Consider the following 17158-nt stretch of genomic DNA (forward strand, 5'->3'; position numbering starts at 1 on the left):
TGGGATCACGCCTTAAGCCGAAGGCAGACGCTCTACCGCTGAGCCACCCAGGTGTCCCTCGCCTGGCTTTTTTCACTTAGTGAAGTGTCTTTAAGGTTCATCCAAGTTGGGGATCCCTGGGTGGCTCAGCAGTTTAGCTCCTGCTTTCAGCCCAGGGGTGATCCTGGAGACCTGGGATCGAGTCCCGCGTCGGGCTCCCTGCATGGAGACTGCTTCTCCCTCTGCCTGTGTCTCTGCCTCCCTCCCTCCCTCCCTCTCTCTCTCTCTCTCTCTGTGTGTGTGTGTGTGTCTCATGAATAAATAAATAACATCTTTTTAAAAATTTTTTATTTATTTATGATAGTCAGAGAGAGAGAGAGAGAGAGGCAGAGACACAGGCAGAGGGAGAAGCAGGCTCCATGCACCGGGAGCCCGACGTGGGATTTGATCCCGGGTCTCCAGGATCGCGCCCTGGGTCAAAGGCAGGCGCTAAACCGTTACGCCACCCAGGGTTCCCTAAATAAATAAAATCTTAAAAGAAAAGGTTTATCTGAGTTGCAGCAGCGTAAGATTGCAACTTGCCCTGTTGGCTGTTCAGAAACAGAATTAGCTGTGTGCTATTGGTTAATAAAATAATTGCTTGTTAGTTTTTTTTTTCCTCTGCGTTCTTTGAAAATTTTTTTAATTATGGCAAACCAACATAGGGACTTTTGAGGATGAAGGGGGTTGCTTATGATTGTGCAAGACAGCAGGTGTGAGTGGGGGCCGTCCTCTGTGAACCTGAGGTGTGGATGCCTCGCTCTTGGGCCTGGTGTGACAAGGATCCTGCGGACCCTGGGTAGGGGTGCTAGGAGTCCAGCTCCTGCCGAAGACCCTGTGTGTGATTTTTTTTTTCAGGCCTGACCATCCCCTTCCAGCTCAGGGTCTGTAAAACAGCCTGACCCTTCTGTTATGGAAATCCCCCAACAGTGAGAAGACCCCCCCTCCCCAACGTCTGGGCTGATCCATCTGAACCTCAGTGGGCCCCCTGTTCCCCGGGGGACAGTGGATAAGGAAGGGAGTCACACTCATCCCATCACAGTGAGCGAGTGAAGCCTTAAGGTGTCATTTTGGGCTTGCTGCTCTAGCTGGTTGCTCCAAATCTGGCAGCAGCTGGAATGGGTTCTTGGTGGCGTTTGACTGCGACATGGCGTTTGCATAGGGAGGCCATCATCCTCGTTGTCATCATCATTGGTGTGTGAAGTGAACAATAGGCAGATAACCACCCGCTGAATGAGGAGGCACCAGCCACCCATATGGGGTCCTAGGGTCCGTGGGTGGGTAGTTCCCTCTGTATCAGAGCTCCCACCTTGGGGAAGTGAAACCCATGGGGTCGTTTTGATTGAAGATGTAGTTTCAATACACCCACACAAGGGAAGTGGAGTCACAAGATTCATTATGTAAAAAATGGGAGGGAGGGGCCCACAGTGAGTGGGGGGCTGGGCATGCCTCTGCTCCAGGTCGCCAGGGGGCAGGCACTGGAGAGCAGGGTAGCCTGCACCTGTTACTTACAGGTGGTGGGGGTGGAGGACACTGACTTTCCAAGTGCTCAACTCTATGTGGTGATGGTACAAGGTGCCCCCCTGGGGGAAAGCGCGGTGAGAACTTGGGGCAGGAATCCGAAGCCGGGGTTCTCATCTTAAATGTGCAGATTCTGGGCGTTTGCTGGGTTGTCATATGGTCACATGTCTGCACAGCAACTCCAAAGAGCTGATTTCTCATCACAATTGACCCCACGATGAGGGATACAAGAGGGAAGGGTGGTCTTCGCCCTTGACATTATTACACTGTCCTTAAGAGTTTCAAGTCCCTGGTGCTTACCTGCCTTCTCTCTGTCCTGCAAAACATCCAAATGCCGCTTGTGTTTCTCTTCCCCCATTCTTCACTAGCTGCCAATATTGCATGCAGATTTCTTGGCCTTTCACCCATAAACAGTTAAAGCTTTAAAAATGTTGCCAATGATGCTTTTATAGTTTTTTTTTTGTTTATTATGATTTAAAAAATAATTTCTACACCCAACATGAGGCCATTGAACTGATGGTCCCAAGATCAAGAGCAGCAGCATATTCCTCTGACTGGGCCAGCCAGGCACCCCCATAAACAGTTAATTTTTGAATAAGCATCATATGCCCCAGAGCAAAATTCAACTGGTGCAGTGAGAACAGACTCTTCCTCACACTTCTGGCTCTCCAGCCTGGTCTCCCCCTCCCCGAGACAAAACCATAGTTACCAGGTCCTGGCAGCTCCTGGCCCACCGAGTTCTACACATTAGCAAGCAAACACATTTATTTTCTCTCGTTTCAATCTTTCAACACATGATGGTAGGTTCCCTGGAACCTTGATGTCACCGTACAAGGCCAGAGGGGTTTTGTGCAGATGATGAAGTTTACAGACCAGGATATGGAGACTATCCTGGATTATCTGGGTGCTCCCCGTGTGTCGAGCAGAATATGGTCCCGTAAACATGTTCCCATTCTGACCCTCAGACCCTGTGAATGACAAAAGGGACTTTGCAGATGTGACTAAGGTAAGGACCTTAAAATGGGGAGATTATTCTGGATAATCTTTCAGATGGGGACAGGGCCATAAGCCAATGAGTGTGGGAAGACTCCAGAACCTGGAAAAAGCAAGAAAAGGGGGTCTCCCCACTCAGAGCTTCCAGAAGAAATTGGCCCTGCCAACACCTTGATTTTAGCCCAGTGAGATCCACATCAGACTTCTTCTTCTTTTTTTAAAGATTTTATTTTTGAGTAATGTCTCCATTCAACATGGGGCTCTAACTTACAACTCTAAGACTAAGAGCCACATGCTCTGCTGACTGAGCCAGCCAGGCAACCCCTGCATCAGACTTCTGATCTCCAGAACTGTAAGAGAGGAATGCCTGGGTGGCTCAGTGGTTGAGTGTCTGCCTTCAGCTCAGGTCATGATTCCAGGGTCCTGGGATCGAGTCCTGCATCAGGCTCTCTGCAAGGAGCCTGCTTCTTCCTCTGCCTCTCTCTCTGTCTCTCATGAATAAATAGAACCTTAAAAAAAAACCGTGAGAGGAAAAAAAAATCCATGTTGTTTCAAGTCCCTAGGTTCGTGGTACCTTCTTACAGCAGCAATAGGAAACTCCTACTCCCAATCTATCTTGTGAGCCTTTGAAAGCAGAGAACTTTTTCTGGCTGGAGGCAGAAAGATAAAATAGAAGGAAATATTGGAAGCATGGTGGAAGTGCCTCAAGGGAAGCCCGAGAATGCACATGTGCAGCCTCTGGAAGCAAAGCCAAGCTCTCAGCTGGAAACAGGTTGATGCCCCGAAAGCCACAACATTGCTGAATTCAGCCAACAGCCTGAACGAGCCTGGAAGCAGACCCATCCCCAGAGCCTCCAGAAAGGAACACGGCCCTTGTTGGGTTCCATAAATGACACATATTTCCACCTGGTGGAGTAGTACACAGCTGTGAAAAAGAACAAGTGTGATTCATGATATACTATTAATGAGGAAAGCAAGAGGCAGAGCGTTGCACATGTTACGCCACTGTTCTATGTTAAAGAAAATATGGAAGGAAGAGAGATGTATTTGCTTGTAGATGTGTAGAATTCTCTGGAGGGATACACAGGAGCTAGTACCAGTTTGATCTCAGCCTGTGGGGCTGCAAGCAGAGGACCCAGCTGAGCCACGCTGTACCTGGACTTCTGGCTTTCGAACCCTGAGATAATTAGTAGGTGGTGTTTAAAGCCACTTAACTCATGGTACTATGTTATGATTGCAATGGAAAACTAAGGCATATTTCTAAAGGTGGTATCTTCTAGAATTGGGTCAGAAGGGATGTGCACATCAAATTTTAGCAGCTGCTAAACCGACCCATTTCTGCCCCACTGTTGTAAATGCCAATGCTTGCTTCCTCACACTGTAGTCGGAGGACCGTTTCGTCACCGAGTCCTGGGAGTCTGGTACATGAACAGGATATCACATGACAGATTAAAAAAGTTTTATTGAAGTGCAATTGACAGAAAGCAAACCATACATATTTAAAAAATCCCATGTGATAAATTTTGACATATGTCTATACCCTGTGAAATCATCACGGGTTTAAAAATAGAGAAATCAAGATGGGAAACACATTTGTTACCCACAAAAGTTGCCTCATTCCCAATTGTAAGTTCCCTGTTCCTCCACCCCATGCAACTGTCTGCTTTCGAGAATTGTCAATTTTTAGAATTTCATATAAATGGAGGCATATGAAGGATGTATGCTCCCCACTTTCTCCACAACCCTGGCTTCTTTTGGAATAATTATTGTGAGGTTTGTGCATACCAGTAGTTTATCTTCATGGCTGAGTGGTATTCCCTTGTATGGGTACACTACAGTGTGTCCATCCATTTACTTTTTTTTTTTTTTTGAGATTTCTTTCTTTCTTTCTTTATTTTATTTTATTTTATTTTAGATTTCTTTGTTTTAGAGATTGAGTGTGTGGGCTTGTGAGGAGGGAGATGGGTGGGGAGGGAGGGAGAGAGAATCTCAAGCAGACTCCTCTGTTCAGTGCACAGCCTGATGTGGGGCCCGATCTCATGACCCTGAGATGATGCTCTAAGCCTAAACCAAGGGTTGGATGCTCAACTTCCTGAGCCACCCAGGTGCCCCATCCAGTCACTTATTGATGTACATTTGGGTTGTTCCTAGTTTTGAACTTTACAAACAGAACTGTATGAATATTTGTGTCTGAGTCTTTGTGTGGACTTATGCTTTGTTTTTTCCTAGGTAAATATCTCTGAGGGGAGTGGCTAGGTCATATAGGTATATGTATGACTTTGGAAGCACAAACTATGGATAGCTTTATGTTGTGTGTCTTTGATGTCTGACGTACAATCTTATTTTTTTTAAGATTTTAATTTTTTTAAAAGATTTTTGATTTCTAAGTAACCTCTATACCCAACATGGGACTCAAACTCACAACCCCAAAATCAAGAGTTGCATGTTCTATTGACTGAGCCAGCCAGGCACCCCTGAGTCTCTTTTATTTGGATGGAAATCTATTGATGGGTTGTTTTCTGTGAACAGCGTGCTCATATGCTTGGTTCATTTATTGAATAATCTTTTTCTCCAACTGTATGTGATGCTGTTTTTATCACATGGTAACTACTGTGCATACTTGATTCCTTTCTGGTCTCTCTGTTCTCCAGTTGAACACAATATGGAGATGCTCAACCAATAATTTCCAACTCCTTTACTATGCCTAGGGATAAATAAATCCAGAGAGGTCACATGACTTTTCTAAGCTCACACTGTTAATTGCACAAGTAAAGAGATGAACTAACATTCCCCATTCCTATGCCAGCTTTTCCACTCAGCAGGGAGCAGGCTTTATTTCAAAGATAAAAGATGAGGCAAAAAGTTGAAATCATACAATGCCAGCTCTGAGATTGCAATGAAATGAAATTGGAAACTAATAATAGAAAGATAGCAGGAAAATTCCAAGTACTTGGTGATTAAACAATACACTTTTAAATAACTTGTGAGTCAAAGGAGAGCTCTCAGGAGAACCCAAAAAGTATTTTGAACTAAGTAAAAATGAAGACTTATCAAAATTTGTGGGACTCCAAAACAAAGCAGCCCAGATGAGTTTACTGTAAATTCTACCAAACATTCAAGGAGGAAATAATGCCGGTTCTCTATAATCTTTTTTGAAAGATAGAAGCAGAGAGGATACTTCCTGATTCTGTGAGGCCAGCATTAATCCACTACTGAAATCAGACAAACACATTATAAAAACAAAACAAAAAAGCCAAGCAACAAACCATAGGCCAATATCTTTCATGACCCTAAATGCAATAGTCCTCAACAAAATATTAGCAAATTGAATCCAACAATGTATAAAAGGAATTATACACCATAACCAAGTGGGATTTATCCCAAGTATGCGAGGCCAGTTCAGCATTTAAAAATCAATTAATGTTAAAAAAAAAAAGAAAAGATCAATTAATGTAATCCAGTACATCAAACAGACTAAAGAAAAAAAAATCACATGATTGTATCAGTAGATGCAGGTAAAGCATTTGGAAAAATCCAGTACCCATTCATGATAAAAACTCTCAGTAAACCAGAAATAGAAGCAGAATTCCTCAACATGTTAAAGAATGTCTGCAAAAAAATCTACAGTTGGGGATCCCCGAGTGGCTCAGCGGTTTAGCGCCTGCCTTTGGCCCAGGGCGCGATCCTAGAGTCCTGGGATCGAGTGCTGCATCGGGCTCCCGGCATGGAGCCTACTTTTCCCTCCTCCTGTGTCTCTGCCTCTCTCTCTCTTTCTCTCTCTATCATAAATAAATAAATAAATCTTAAAAAAAATCTACAGTTAACATCATACTTAATGGTAAGAAACTAGAAGTTTCCCCACTGAGATTGAAAGTAAGGCAAGGATGTTCCCTCTCACCACTCCTTTTCAACATCATCCTGGAAATTCTAGCTAATACAATAGGACAAGGAAATATACAGATTGGGAAGGAAAAACAATACATCTGTCTTTCTTCCCAGATAATATGACCATCTATGTATAAAATCTGAAAGAAGTGACTAAAAAACTCGGAACTATTAAGCTATTATAGTAAAGTTGCAAGACACAAGATTAATATACAAAAGTCAATTGCCTTCCTATCTATTAACAACAAACAAATGGAATTTGAAAATTTAACATCACCCTTTCTAGTAGCATTCTCAAAATGTAATATCTAGGTACAACCCTAACAAAACATGTATAGGATCTAGAGGAGGAAAACTATAAAACTCTGTTGAAAAAAATAAAAGAACTGAATATATATGCAAAAGATCCTAACAGACACCACACCAAAGACCTATGGATGACAAATAAGCACGTGAAAAGATACTCTATATCATAGGTCATCTGGGAAATGCAAATTAAATGATGAATTTTGTGTTATGCCTATTTATACCTATTTGAATGGCTAAGATCTGAAACACTGACAACATCAAATGCTGATGAGGATTTGGAGCCATGGGAACTCTCCTACAATGCCAGTGGGAATGCAAAATGGTGCAGCCACTTTGGAAGACGGTTGGTGGTTTCTTAGAAAACTAAATGTACTCTTACCATGTGACCCAGCAATCATGCTCTTTGGTATTTACCCAAAGAAGTTAAGAACTTATGTTCACACAACAGTGTCTGGCTAGCTCAGTTGGTAGAGCATGTGACTCCTGATCTTGGGGTCATGAGCTCAACCCCCATGTTGAGCACAGAGCCTACTTAAAAAATAAACAAACTGATGTCCACACAGAGCTCTGCACGCAGATGTTTATATAGCAGCATTATCCATAATTGCCCAAACTTGGAAGGAACCAGGGTGTCTATCAGTAGGTGGATGGATAAACAAACATGGTACATCCAGGTAACATTGGATATTATTCTGTTCTAAAGAGAAAAGACCTATCAAGCCATGAAAAGGTGGGAGGAACCTTAGATGCATATTCCTAAGTGAAAGAAGCCAACGTGAGAAGGCTACAGACTATGTGATTCCAAATGTATTACATTCTGGAAAAGACAAAAGTATGGAGACTGTGAAGACATCAGTGATTTTCAGGGAGTGAGAGAGGGAAGGATGAATAGGTGACTCACAGGGGATTTTTATGGCAGTGACAATACTCCATATGGTGGAAAGATAGATACAGATCATTACACCCATGTCCAAACCCGTAGAATGTACAACACCGAGAGTGAGCCCTGAGATAAAGTATGAACTTTGGATGATAACGATGTGTCTGTGTAGGTTCTTCAACTGCATTAGATTCCCCATGGGGCTGGAGTCATTTGATGACAGGGGAGGCTATGCATGTGTGGGGACAGGAGGTATGTGGGAAATCTCTATGCCTTCCTCTCAATTTTGCTATAAATCTAAAACTGCTCAAAAAAATGAAGTCTTAAAAAAATAAAATAAAAAATGAAGTCTTAAAAAATATGGTGGGAGTGGCTCATCAAGAACCAAATCTTTTGTGAAATCCTCTACCCAGGTAAGAAGAGCTCACTGCACCCCTTACTGGTTCCCTACAGTGGGGTAGCTCTTGCCCAACCTATGCACAATTATGCCATCTTTTGATGGATCAAAATGAAGGTTTGTTAGTTTTCGTAACTCTGACTTGGGTGTGATGGGCCTTAATTTATCTTCTGCCTTAGTTCAGAACCAGGAGCTCAATCTCCAGTTATTTGGCAAGTGCAGCCTTGCCTTTTTTTTTTCCAAGGAGGAAACTGGACTTAGTTTTGGTGAGAGGATGAGGAGAGGGGAGGAGGGTTGTCTAGGAGGGTCTTTCTGTGCATCAAGTCCTTGAGTCCTGGTGCTCCAGCCAATGGGTTCACCAGCTTTTTGTCCAGTAACAAGAGAAACCTGGGGAAGTGGGACCAGAGATGCAGAGAGCTCTACCCTGGCCAGCTCCCATTGTAGGACGGGGTAATAGAATACCCTGCTAGTCATCAGAATGGTCTGGAAGGAGGTCCCCCTCTCCCCCTTGGGGGTTCTGATTTTCCAGGCCTAGAATATGATGCCACTGGGTTGACTGGGAACCACCACATGAAACATGGCAAAGTTTTCTCTCAAATTCCTCACCATGAACAGGGGAGGATTCAGAGACTAGTCTCTTGGAGGAGAAGATGGAAAAAGTGATAACTGAGGAGCTAGGCTGCAGAGTTGAGAGAGGAGAGAGACTGGAGCCAGGTGGAGTCCAGCTGTGTGACTTTGAGCAAATGACTTAGCCTCTCTGTGTCCCACTTCCTTGTCTGTACAATGGGATGACACTGGTTCTACCTCATGGGTGGTTTTGGTGGTGGGGTGAGGGGGAAGGTTGGACTGAATGAGTTAATACTCAGTGAATGCTTTGCCCAGTGCCCGATACAATTTTGTAAAAAATTGAGATATATTTGATATACAACACTGTGTAAGTTGAAGTGTACAATGCATTGACTTGATGCATTTATATCACAACACGGTTGCCACTGTAGCATTAGCTAACGCCACTATGGTGTCACTCAACTATCATTTCTTCTGGTATCAGGGACAACTCAGATTTAATCTCTTAGCAAGTTTAAAGTTTATCATCCAGTTTTCTGGTCTGTAATCACTATACTGTGTATAAGGTCTCCAGGACTTATCTACTGGCTACAAGTATACAATTTTCTTTTTTTTAATTCATGATTTTGAGAGCGAGAGAGTGAACAAGCATAGAGGGAGAGGGAGAAGCAGACTCCCTGCTGAGCAGGGAGCCTGATGTGGGACTCGATCCCAGGACCCTGAGATCATGACCTGAGCCAAAGGCAGATGCTTAATGGACTGAGCTACCCTGGGGCCCCTAAATTTTTTAATATTATTATTATTATTATTATTATTATTATTTTATTATTATTATTTTTTTAGGTTTCAAAGAAATCTGTCTTGTAAACTCCCACTGATTCCCTGACATTAAAACCATTCCTTTCTCAGAACCAAGGCTCTGCTTGGTATGCTTCACGTCTTCTGTGTGTGCATCTCCTTTCCCTCCTGGGATTTTATCTCCTACAGGCCCACCCTGTCGGATATACTTTTCTTCTCTTCTTTATTGCTTTTGGTGCCACCCAGAACATGCCGTGGGCCTCCAGGCAGCTGAAAGAGAATTTCTTACATCTTCAGCCCTATGGATGGGGGGTGGGTGGCTGCAGTGAGAATGTCTGAGCTGGTGGGCAGGAAGGTGAATTACTGGATTCAACATATGAAAAGAAAGGGGGCCAAGTGCCAAAGTACAATTGATTGTTTCTAGAAAGCAACCTCAGGTGTCAACCTGTCGGCCGGGTCTCCGTTGAAGTCTGAGAAAGCCACATTGAATGAATGTACACCCATCACTGCCCATCAGGGGATGAATGAATGAACAGTCTGTGGTTTCTCCATCCCGTGGAACAGTACGCAGCCACAAGGAGGAGGGAAGCACTGGCCTCTTGCTAGAAGGTGTGTGAACCTGGAAAACCTGGTGCTCAGCGCAGGAGACCTCTCACCAACAGCCATGTAGTGAATGATTCAATATGAAATGTCCATAGAGGGCAAGTCCGTGGGGGACAGAAAGGAGATCAGTAGTGACCTGGGACTGGGGTGACAGGGAAGGAGGAGTGACTGTCTACTGGTGATGGGGTTTCCTTTTATGGTGAGGAAAATATTCTAAAATGGGTTGTGGTGGTGTTTGCACAATGCTTGTGCACTTTCAATGAGAGAATTGTATGATCTGTAGCCTATCCTAGAAAGCGGCTTATAAAAATCCTACTCATTGTGGGAAGTAGGTGCTGATGAGGAGGTGCTGGGCCTGGAGTGCTGAAGGAGGGTGGTGTTGGCTGCCTGGAGCCTAAGAACCAAAGCTGAGGTGCCTTTCAGCTTGGCAAGAGGAGGTGGGGTCTGGGAAAGGACATTAAACATGAATGAGCAGACCTCTCACAATTTTTTTTTCTTTAAAGATTTTGTTCATTTATTTGACAGAGCACAAGCAGGAGGAGTGGCAGGCAGAGGGAGAAGCAGAGAGCCCGACACGACACGGGACTCCATCCCAGGACCCTGGGATCAGGACCTGAGCGGAAGGCAGACCCTTAATGGTCTGAGCCACCCAGGTGTACCCCTTCCTGCCTCTTCTTAACTGCTGTCCTAATGTGTCACGGAGGGAGGCCTTGAGCCTGAGCTCTGAAAGACCCTGCAGCTGTCCCCTGTTAGGTGACAGCCATTGCTGAGGCCTGGCTTCGCTTACCCAGAGCAGTGGGACAGACAAGCCAGACCTCACAAGCCAGTGATGATGGTTTGTTTCATGACATTGTGAAAGCTCTCAATGCTGCCATTTGAAAGTGGCTAAAATGGTCAATTTGATTAGACCCCAATTAAAAAAAAAAATCAAAACCGTGTTTGCCTTCTGCCCTGAGAGCTCCATTTACAAGGCTTGAAGAGGCAAACCTTTCTTTCCCCTATACTGAAAAGGGATTTTCCCCCTCATTGCTCAGAAGCCCCCCCTCCTCCCGGATAGAGCCCTAAGAACTTCATTGGAGGCTTCTGATTGGTTGGGGCTTTGCTCTGGAAGCCCCCCTCCTCCCCTTCCCACCGGCTCTGGGTTGAGAGAGTTGATCCAGGCTGAACCCGCCCCTTTGGAAAAGAAAATTTCTTTCAGGGTGCCCTGTGCCATCGGAGAGAGGCTGATGGTGTGGGGCTCCCTTGGGCTGGTGGCGGTGCTGGTGCCCATGGGGCTCCTCAGTCTGGTCCTGCCCTGGGCGCTGGTGGCAGTGACTTTGGGGGGTAAGTAAAGCTGCTGCGGTCCTGTTTCTGTCTGGGATGAAGCTGGGACAGCAGCTCATCCACCTGGGACTGTATTTTTGTAGCCAGATGCCTGTTCCCCTGTTCCCCTGCCTTTCTCGGTTTTGCCTTTCACGGGGAAAAGGAGAGAGAGCTTACAGGTGGATCCTTCATTTCTTGGTCCTGTCTTCCACCAACATCCTCTGAAAACTGAGACCAGATCTGTAACCCTGAGGGATGAAATGCTGACCCAGGGCTCCTGGGCCTGTGTATGGGGATGCTTAGCTGTCTGCGGGGTGCGAGGTGGGTGTGCTTGAAGATCATAAGCAGCTCTCTGATGCAGGGCAACTGGGTGAAATGAGCTTTTATCTGTTGTCTGTTTATTGCAGAAGGGTCTCGGGCAGCAATTTGTGAGCATATTGTGAGCCAAATATGTAATGTGAAAGTTTCCAAGCAGCCATGTTTACAAAATGTTAAAAAGGAGCAGGTGACATTAATTCTAAGAATATATTTTACTGGACCCACTAGAGCCAAAATCTCATTAGAAAATGTAGTCAATGTCAAAAAAAAAAAAAAAAAAAAAGAAAAGAAAAAAAGAAAATGTAGTCAATGTCAAAAAGGATTAATGAGCTATGTTTTCTGTTCTTTGAAATCCAGCGCGTATTTGATACTGAGAGCGTATTTCAGTTTTTTAGAAGATTTTATTAGAGTTTTAGAGTTGTCTCTAAAGCCAACGTGGGGCCTGAACTTAAAACCCTGAGATCCGGAGTCATGCACTCTACCAAGTGAGTCAGCCAGGTGCCCCCATATTTCACTTTGAATGCTAAATATCCATTGCAAATACTTGATGTGTATTTCCATTTCCTAAGATTCCGAGTTGAAAAAGGAGTTTCGTATACTGAGTCGTTTTAAGCATACTTAGGTTTTCCAATAACTGACTTTAGTATTGCTTTTTATTTTAAAATTAAACTAATGACAAAATTTAACAAATTACAAAATGAAAAGTTCCTCCATAACAGCAGCCACATTGCAGATGCCCAAAAGCCACGCGTGGCTGGCATCGTCTAGTGTATGGGATGGTGCAGGTCAGATTGTGGCTGTTTTTTTGTTTTTGGGTTTTTCTTTTTTGTTTTGCTATATTTTCAGCCCTTGTCGCCTGGTGCACAGTAGGTGCTCTGTAGATCTGTGCTGGATAAATGAATGAGTGGGGACCAGAACTGACATCTGAGCTGAAATGGGACCCGATTTCATTCCTGGGCTGTAGAGATCACATCAAGTTCAGTCCCTTTGAGTCTTTCCCTAGAAATGAGTAGAAGCCAAAAGGAAGATTTCTTACCTCTCAAGACTCTGTGTTTCCCCCTCCTTTGTAGGATTATTGAATCGCTCTGAAACTTTTTTCTTTTAATTTGAATATTATCTTTTTAAGTGCTTGAGAAGAGGAAGGGAACTTGGTTGGAGCTCAGTGCTCTTTGCACACACCTTGTTTCTGGAGCTCTTGGTGGATGGGGGCTTGTGGGCTTGGCTGCTTTGCAGCGTGGCTGGTGGAAAGCACATGTAGAGGTTGCTGGATGAGCAGACAAGCAGACTGCTGGGTCTGTGCACAACTGGGAGTTTAATGACGATGCATAAATTAACATTTATACATAAAGAAGGTTAATTTGGTGCCCAAGAATACATGTTATCAAAGACTTGGAGTAAAATTGGAAGAGAAATCCATTGAGTTAAATGTCTCTGAAATGTGGTTTTATCCATTGATATTCTACTTGAAGGCAAAGTGCATTTTGTTAGACGACACAAAACATTTGAGAGGTGGGAATATCCTACCATGTTCTGTTGTTTCAAAGTTCCAAACAAGACAGTGTAAAATGCACTTTCCCCTATTTGGGGGAAGTGCTTTGTCTTTCAAGAAATTAAGCAGGTGGGCAGGAGTAATGATTAGCAGTTGGGCACAGTGGGGTGGTTCTGAGGATAGAAAGGGTGTTGTTGGAAAGCCATTGTATGAACACGGCTGCAGGTGGACACCCGGCTGAGGCTGTTCCAGGAGGGCTGATCGTGGCCCAGAAAGATCCAGACAAGTGGCTGGTTGATGAGGGTTGACAGGAGGGGGAAGTGGGGAGGCCTTAGGCTGGGATAGGTGGAGGGAGAGATGCTGGCAAAGAGGGCTGGGGGATTCCCTGCAGAGGGACCTCAGTGGCCTGAGGTAGGGGCTAAGGAGGTCGGAGTCCACGCTGTTCATTCTGTGGTTGACTTGTGCAGCTGAGAAGGTGGTGGTCGTGGTGGGGGGGGGGCAGGGATGAGGTGGCCCCAGACCCACCGGGGAGCAGCGCTAGACACCATCATTCACTGCTACAGCCTGTTGGTCTGGCTGGTCTGGCTTTGTTGGTCCACAGTGGTCAGGGAGGGCCCTGCTGGGGCAAGATCTGAAGGAGCCTGGAGTGTGGAGAGCAGGAGGATGAGTGTTCAGGCAGGAGGGAACAGCATGTGCAAAAGCCCTGAGCTGAAGAGCCAGTGTGGCTGGAGGATGAGGGCAGGATGAGATGTGGCCAGAAGGCAAGCAGAGGCCAGCTTTTGCGGTAAGGACGTCCTTATGAGTGCATGTGGCTTAGGGGTGGTGGGCAGGGGACCTAGGAGCTGTTAAACCAGCAGGGATGTGATCAGGTTTAGGGTTTTAAGGTGACTCTAGCTGTGCACAATGAATTATGGACACGGAGGTGGGGGGATAGTTAGGTCACTGCAATCATCTAGGCAAGAGAAGGCATGGCTTTGCTTAGAGTGATGGCCAGGGAGGTGGAGCTGGAGGGAGGGAGAAGAGGAAGAGATGGAGAGGGAGGCATGGTGGATGGATGGAGGTGGGGAGGATGGGATAGATAGATGGAGGGATGGATAGGTGGAGGGGAGGAAGGGACAGATGGATAGAGGGAGGGATTGAGGGAGGGAGAGAGGAGAGGAGGAAGGCAGGGATGGATAGATGGAGGGAGAGGTGGATAGAGGGAGGGAGGAGGTCCTGCATTTGTGGATGCAATTAGCAGAGGGTGCTGATGTGCTGGATTTGGGGGTGGCAATAAGGGAAAAGAGTAGAAGCGCAGAGGACTCCCGGGTCACCAGCTGAAGCAATCAGGGCAGTGGTGTGGGCACCGGGGAAGAAGAGGAGCAGGTTGGGTGAGGGATGGGGCGTTCACTCCCCGCCCCGTGAGGGAGAGGAGAGCTGCCATCAATCATCTCTCATCCCCTTGGACCCTTAAACGTCCCATCCACAAGCAGGGATCGGGGCCCATGGGTCGGGGCTGTCCTCCTCCCAGCCTTGCCCTCGCTCGTGCCATCTGATCTGTGATTTCAGAAATACCGGATTCGCTGGTGAGGCAGGCGGCCTCCTGCCTGACGGCGTGCACAGGTGAGCAAGTCTCTTGGGAGACCTTATGGCACCTCGGGTGCCCAGGAGACAGGATGGGGTGGAGGGTGGGGTGGGGGGTGTGTGGGAGCAAAGCCGACCAGCTGCCAGGTGCGCTTAGGGACAGCCTCAGCGGGCATGTCCCCGTTCCCAGGAGAGGCCTGCGGGAAAGGCCACCTGGTCATCGGCTGTTAGAGAAGCAAACACCACACCCAAGGTAAGCGGCCTCCTACCTTGTGGTCCCCGGGGGAGAATAAACACCTGTGCTGGGTGACTCTGTTTGCATTTTGGGGTGGAGTACAGGAGAGGACCTTAGGGCAAATTCTTTGGAGGGAGAGAAGCATCCTGGGAGTGAAAGGTGTGGTTGTGTTTGATTGAGCACCTGAAATGTTAATTCCCTTGCGAACCCCAGAGAAGGGTGGGGTGTCATAGTGAGTTGGATTTTACATTCGGTCCCCTGGCCTACATAGAAGCTTAGAAAGGCATAGAGATGTCTGCTCCCTAAATCAGCCCTTCCTGCCATCCCACTGCCCTGGAGGCAGGTCACCCCGTAAAGGACCAGGGCTACCCTCTCCTATACACGCTACTGTCCTCAAGGCAGTGGGAGAGGAATTGGGCTTCCAAGGCTGGCATCCCAGCTGTGACCTTGGGTGAGTTAGGTAACCTCTCTGAGCCTCTGTCCCTACCTCTGTGAAATGGGGACAATAAGAGCACCCACTTCAGAGTTGGTGAAAGAGCCTGGATGGGTTCACTTAAGTGTAACTCGGTGGTTCTGAATCAGGATGATTGCCCCCTCAAGGATCTTTGCAATGTCTAGAGATAGTTTTGGTGATCATGACTGGGTGTCACATTGAGTGGGGAGAGGCCAAAGATGACATGTAACCCCCTTAGGAGGGGGCCTTAGCATCTGAGAACACCGGTTAACGGTTACTAAGCGCTTGCTGTTACAATTTCAACTTTCTTTTTCACCCTCTTAGGAGTGTGCAGCAACCCCTGGCCTTCCCCTGCACTGGGAGGTCCAGATGGAGGAAGGGAGGTGGGAACGAGGATGTCTAAACAGTCTCAGTGGAGTTGGGTCCCAGAGGGTGATGGGTCATCAAGGTGACACTGGGCCCTCTATCTGCTCTCCAGGGTCAGCTGATCCCCACCTCCCTGTGGGCACCAGATACACCTATCACTTTTCCACCAACACCAGTACTGGCCTGCAGGGGGACCCAGTGGAGAGGGGTGGCCTTGGCCTCCAAGGCTTGGTCATGGTCGATGTGCTTGGCCCGTGCCAGATGGCCTTATGGGTGAGTGTCTCTGGGCAGCCAAGAGGTCACAGTGATACTGGGGTGGGGGTGGGGGGCAAGGGGGAGCCACAGACCCGCCCTCCCCTCCCAGACTTTCCAATGGAGAAGAGATTTCTGAGGAATCTCAAAATCAACTAGTCGGGACTCCAGAGGATAATGTGGGAATGTGGTGCCATTTTGGTTGTAGGACGTGCTCAGTGGGGGAATAGCAATGGTTTAAAAAAAAAAAAGAGTGAGGGTATTCCTTGGAGCAAGTAGAACCATGGGATGGGGACAATGTGTGTCCTTGGTAGGAATGAATGTCAAAGCTGGGGAACCTGTAGGTTCCAAGCGTGAACAGAGCCAAACCAAGTCACGGCCTTGTAGGCAAATGAACAGACTGGAGACATACTCAGTGTCTGTTTTTTTTTTTTTTTTTTAATGCTAAAAACAAACAAAATGAGTCAGTAGCAGCACACAATTTGCTTTGTGAAAACTGGTCCTGCAGGAAAAAAAACAAAAACAAAACCCTAGCTGCTGCTGGTAATTTGATGGACGTGAGGGGACAATAAAGACACCAATGAAGGGATGCCTGGGTGGCTCAGCGGTCGGGCGTCTGCCTTTCGGCTCAGTGTGTGATCCTGGAGTTCCTGGCACCTCCAGGCCTGTCCTGGGTGGCCTTATACTGGACACTGTTCCTTACAGTGCCTGGGTCCATTGCTCAGGTTAAAGGCAAATAGTAAGGCAGAGTGGTGGTGGTGGTTCTGGGTTCAGCTGAGGCAGAATTATGGGCTAGACTTGGTGGTCTTAGGTTTCTATTTATCAAGATTTTTCCCAAAGCTCCTTCGTGTTCTTGCAAGTGGAAGTGCCTGCCCATTCTTTCCTGTCTCCTTTCTGATGATTCTCATGTGTTTCCTGGACAGACCCTCCCACTCTGCATAAATGCCTCTTAGTTTCACTGGAATCTTCCATGCTTGAGAAGCATTTTTGAACTGCCTGGAGTGCTTGCTGATGAGAGTTTCTCAAAACTTTTTTTTTTTTTTTTAATGTCTTCAGGTAGATCACAGGATGGGGTTTTCATGGGGTGGCTCTGAGATGCCTCTGAATTCTTAAACTATCCAAAATGTCTGTCCTACTCAGACATGCCACTTCATTGGTGTCTTTATTGTCCACTCATGTCCATCAAAATACCAGCAGAAGCTAGGTTT

The 17158-nt window shown here is 46.4% G+C and overlaps 1 protein-coding gene across 1 annotated transcript in view; it reads left to right on the forward strand.

Moving 5' to 3' along the window:
- Window positions 1–10869: 10869 nt before the first annotated feature.
- The window catches only part of LOC112679053 (uncharacterized), a 142842-nt gene continuing 136553 nt past the window's right edge, over window positions 10870–17158 (forward strand). Inside the window, exons 1-3 of the mRNA XM_035718183.2 lie at window positions 10870–11294; window positions 14629–14682; window positions 15811–15971. Of these exons, the coding sequence (XP_035574076.2) occupies window positions 11198–11294; window positions 14629–14682; window positions 15811–15971 (312 nt within the window). The 5' untranslated portion in view covers window positions 10870–11197. The remainder of the gene's footprint in view (window positions 11295–14628; window positions 14683–15810; window positions 15972–17158) is intronic.

This window comes from Canis lupus, chromosome 6 (genome assembly GCF_003254725.2).
Source record: "Canis lupus dingo isolate Sandy chromosome 6, ASM325472v2, whole genome shotgun sequence".
Classification (NCBI taxonomy): domain Eukaryota; kingdom Metazoa; phylum Chordata; class Mammalia; order Carnivora; family Canidae; genus Canis; species Canis lupus.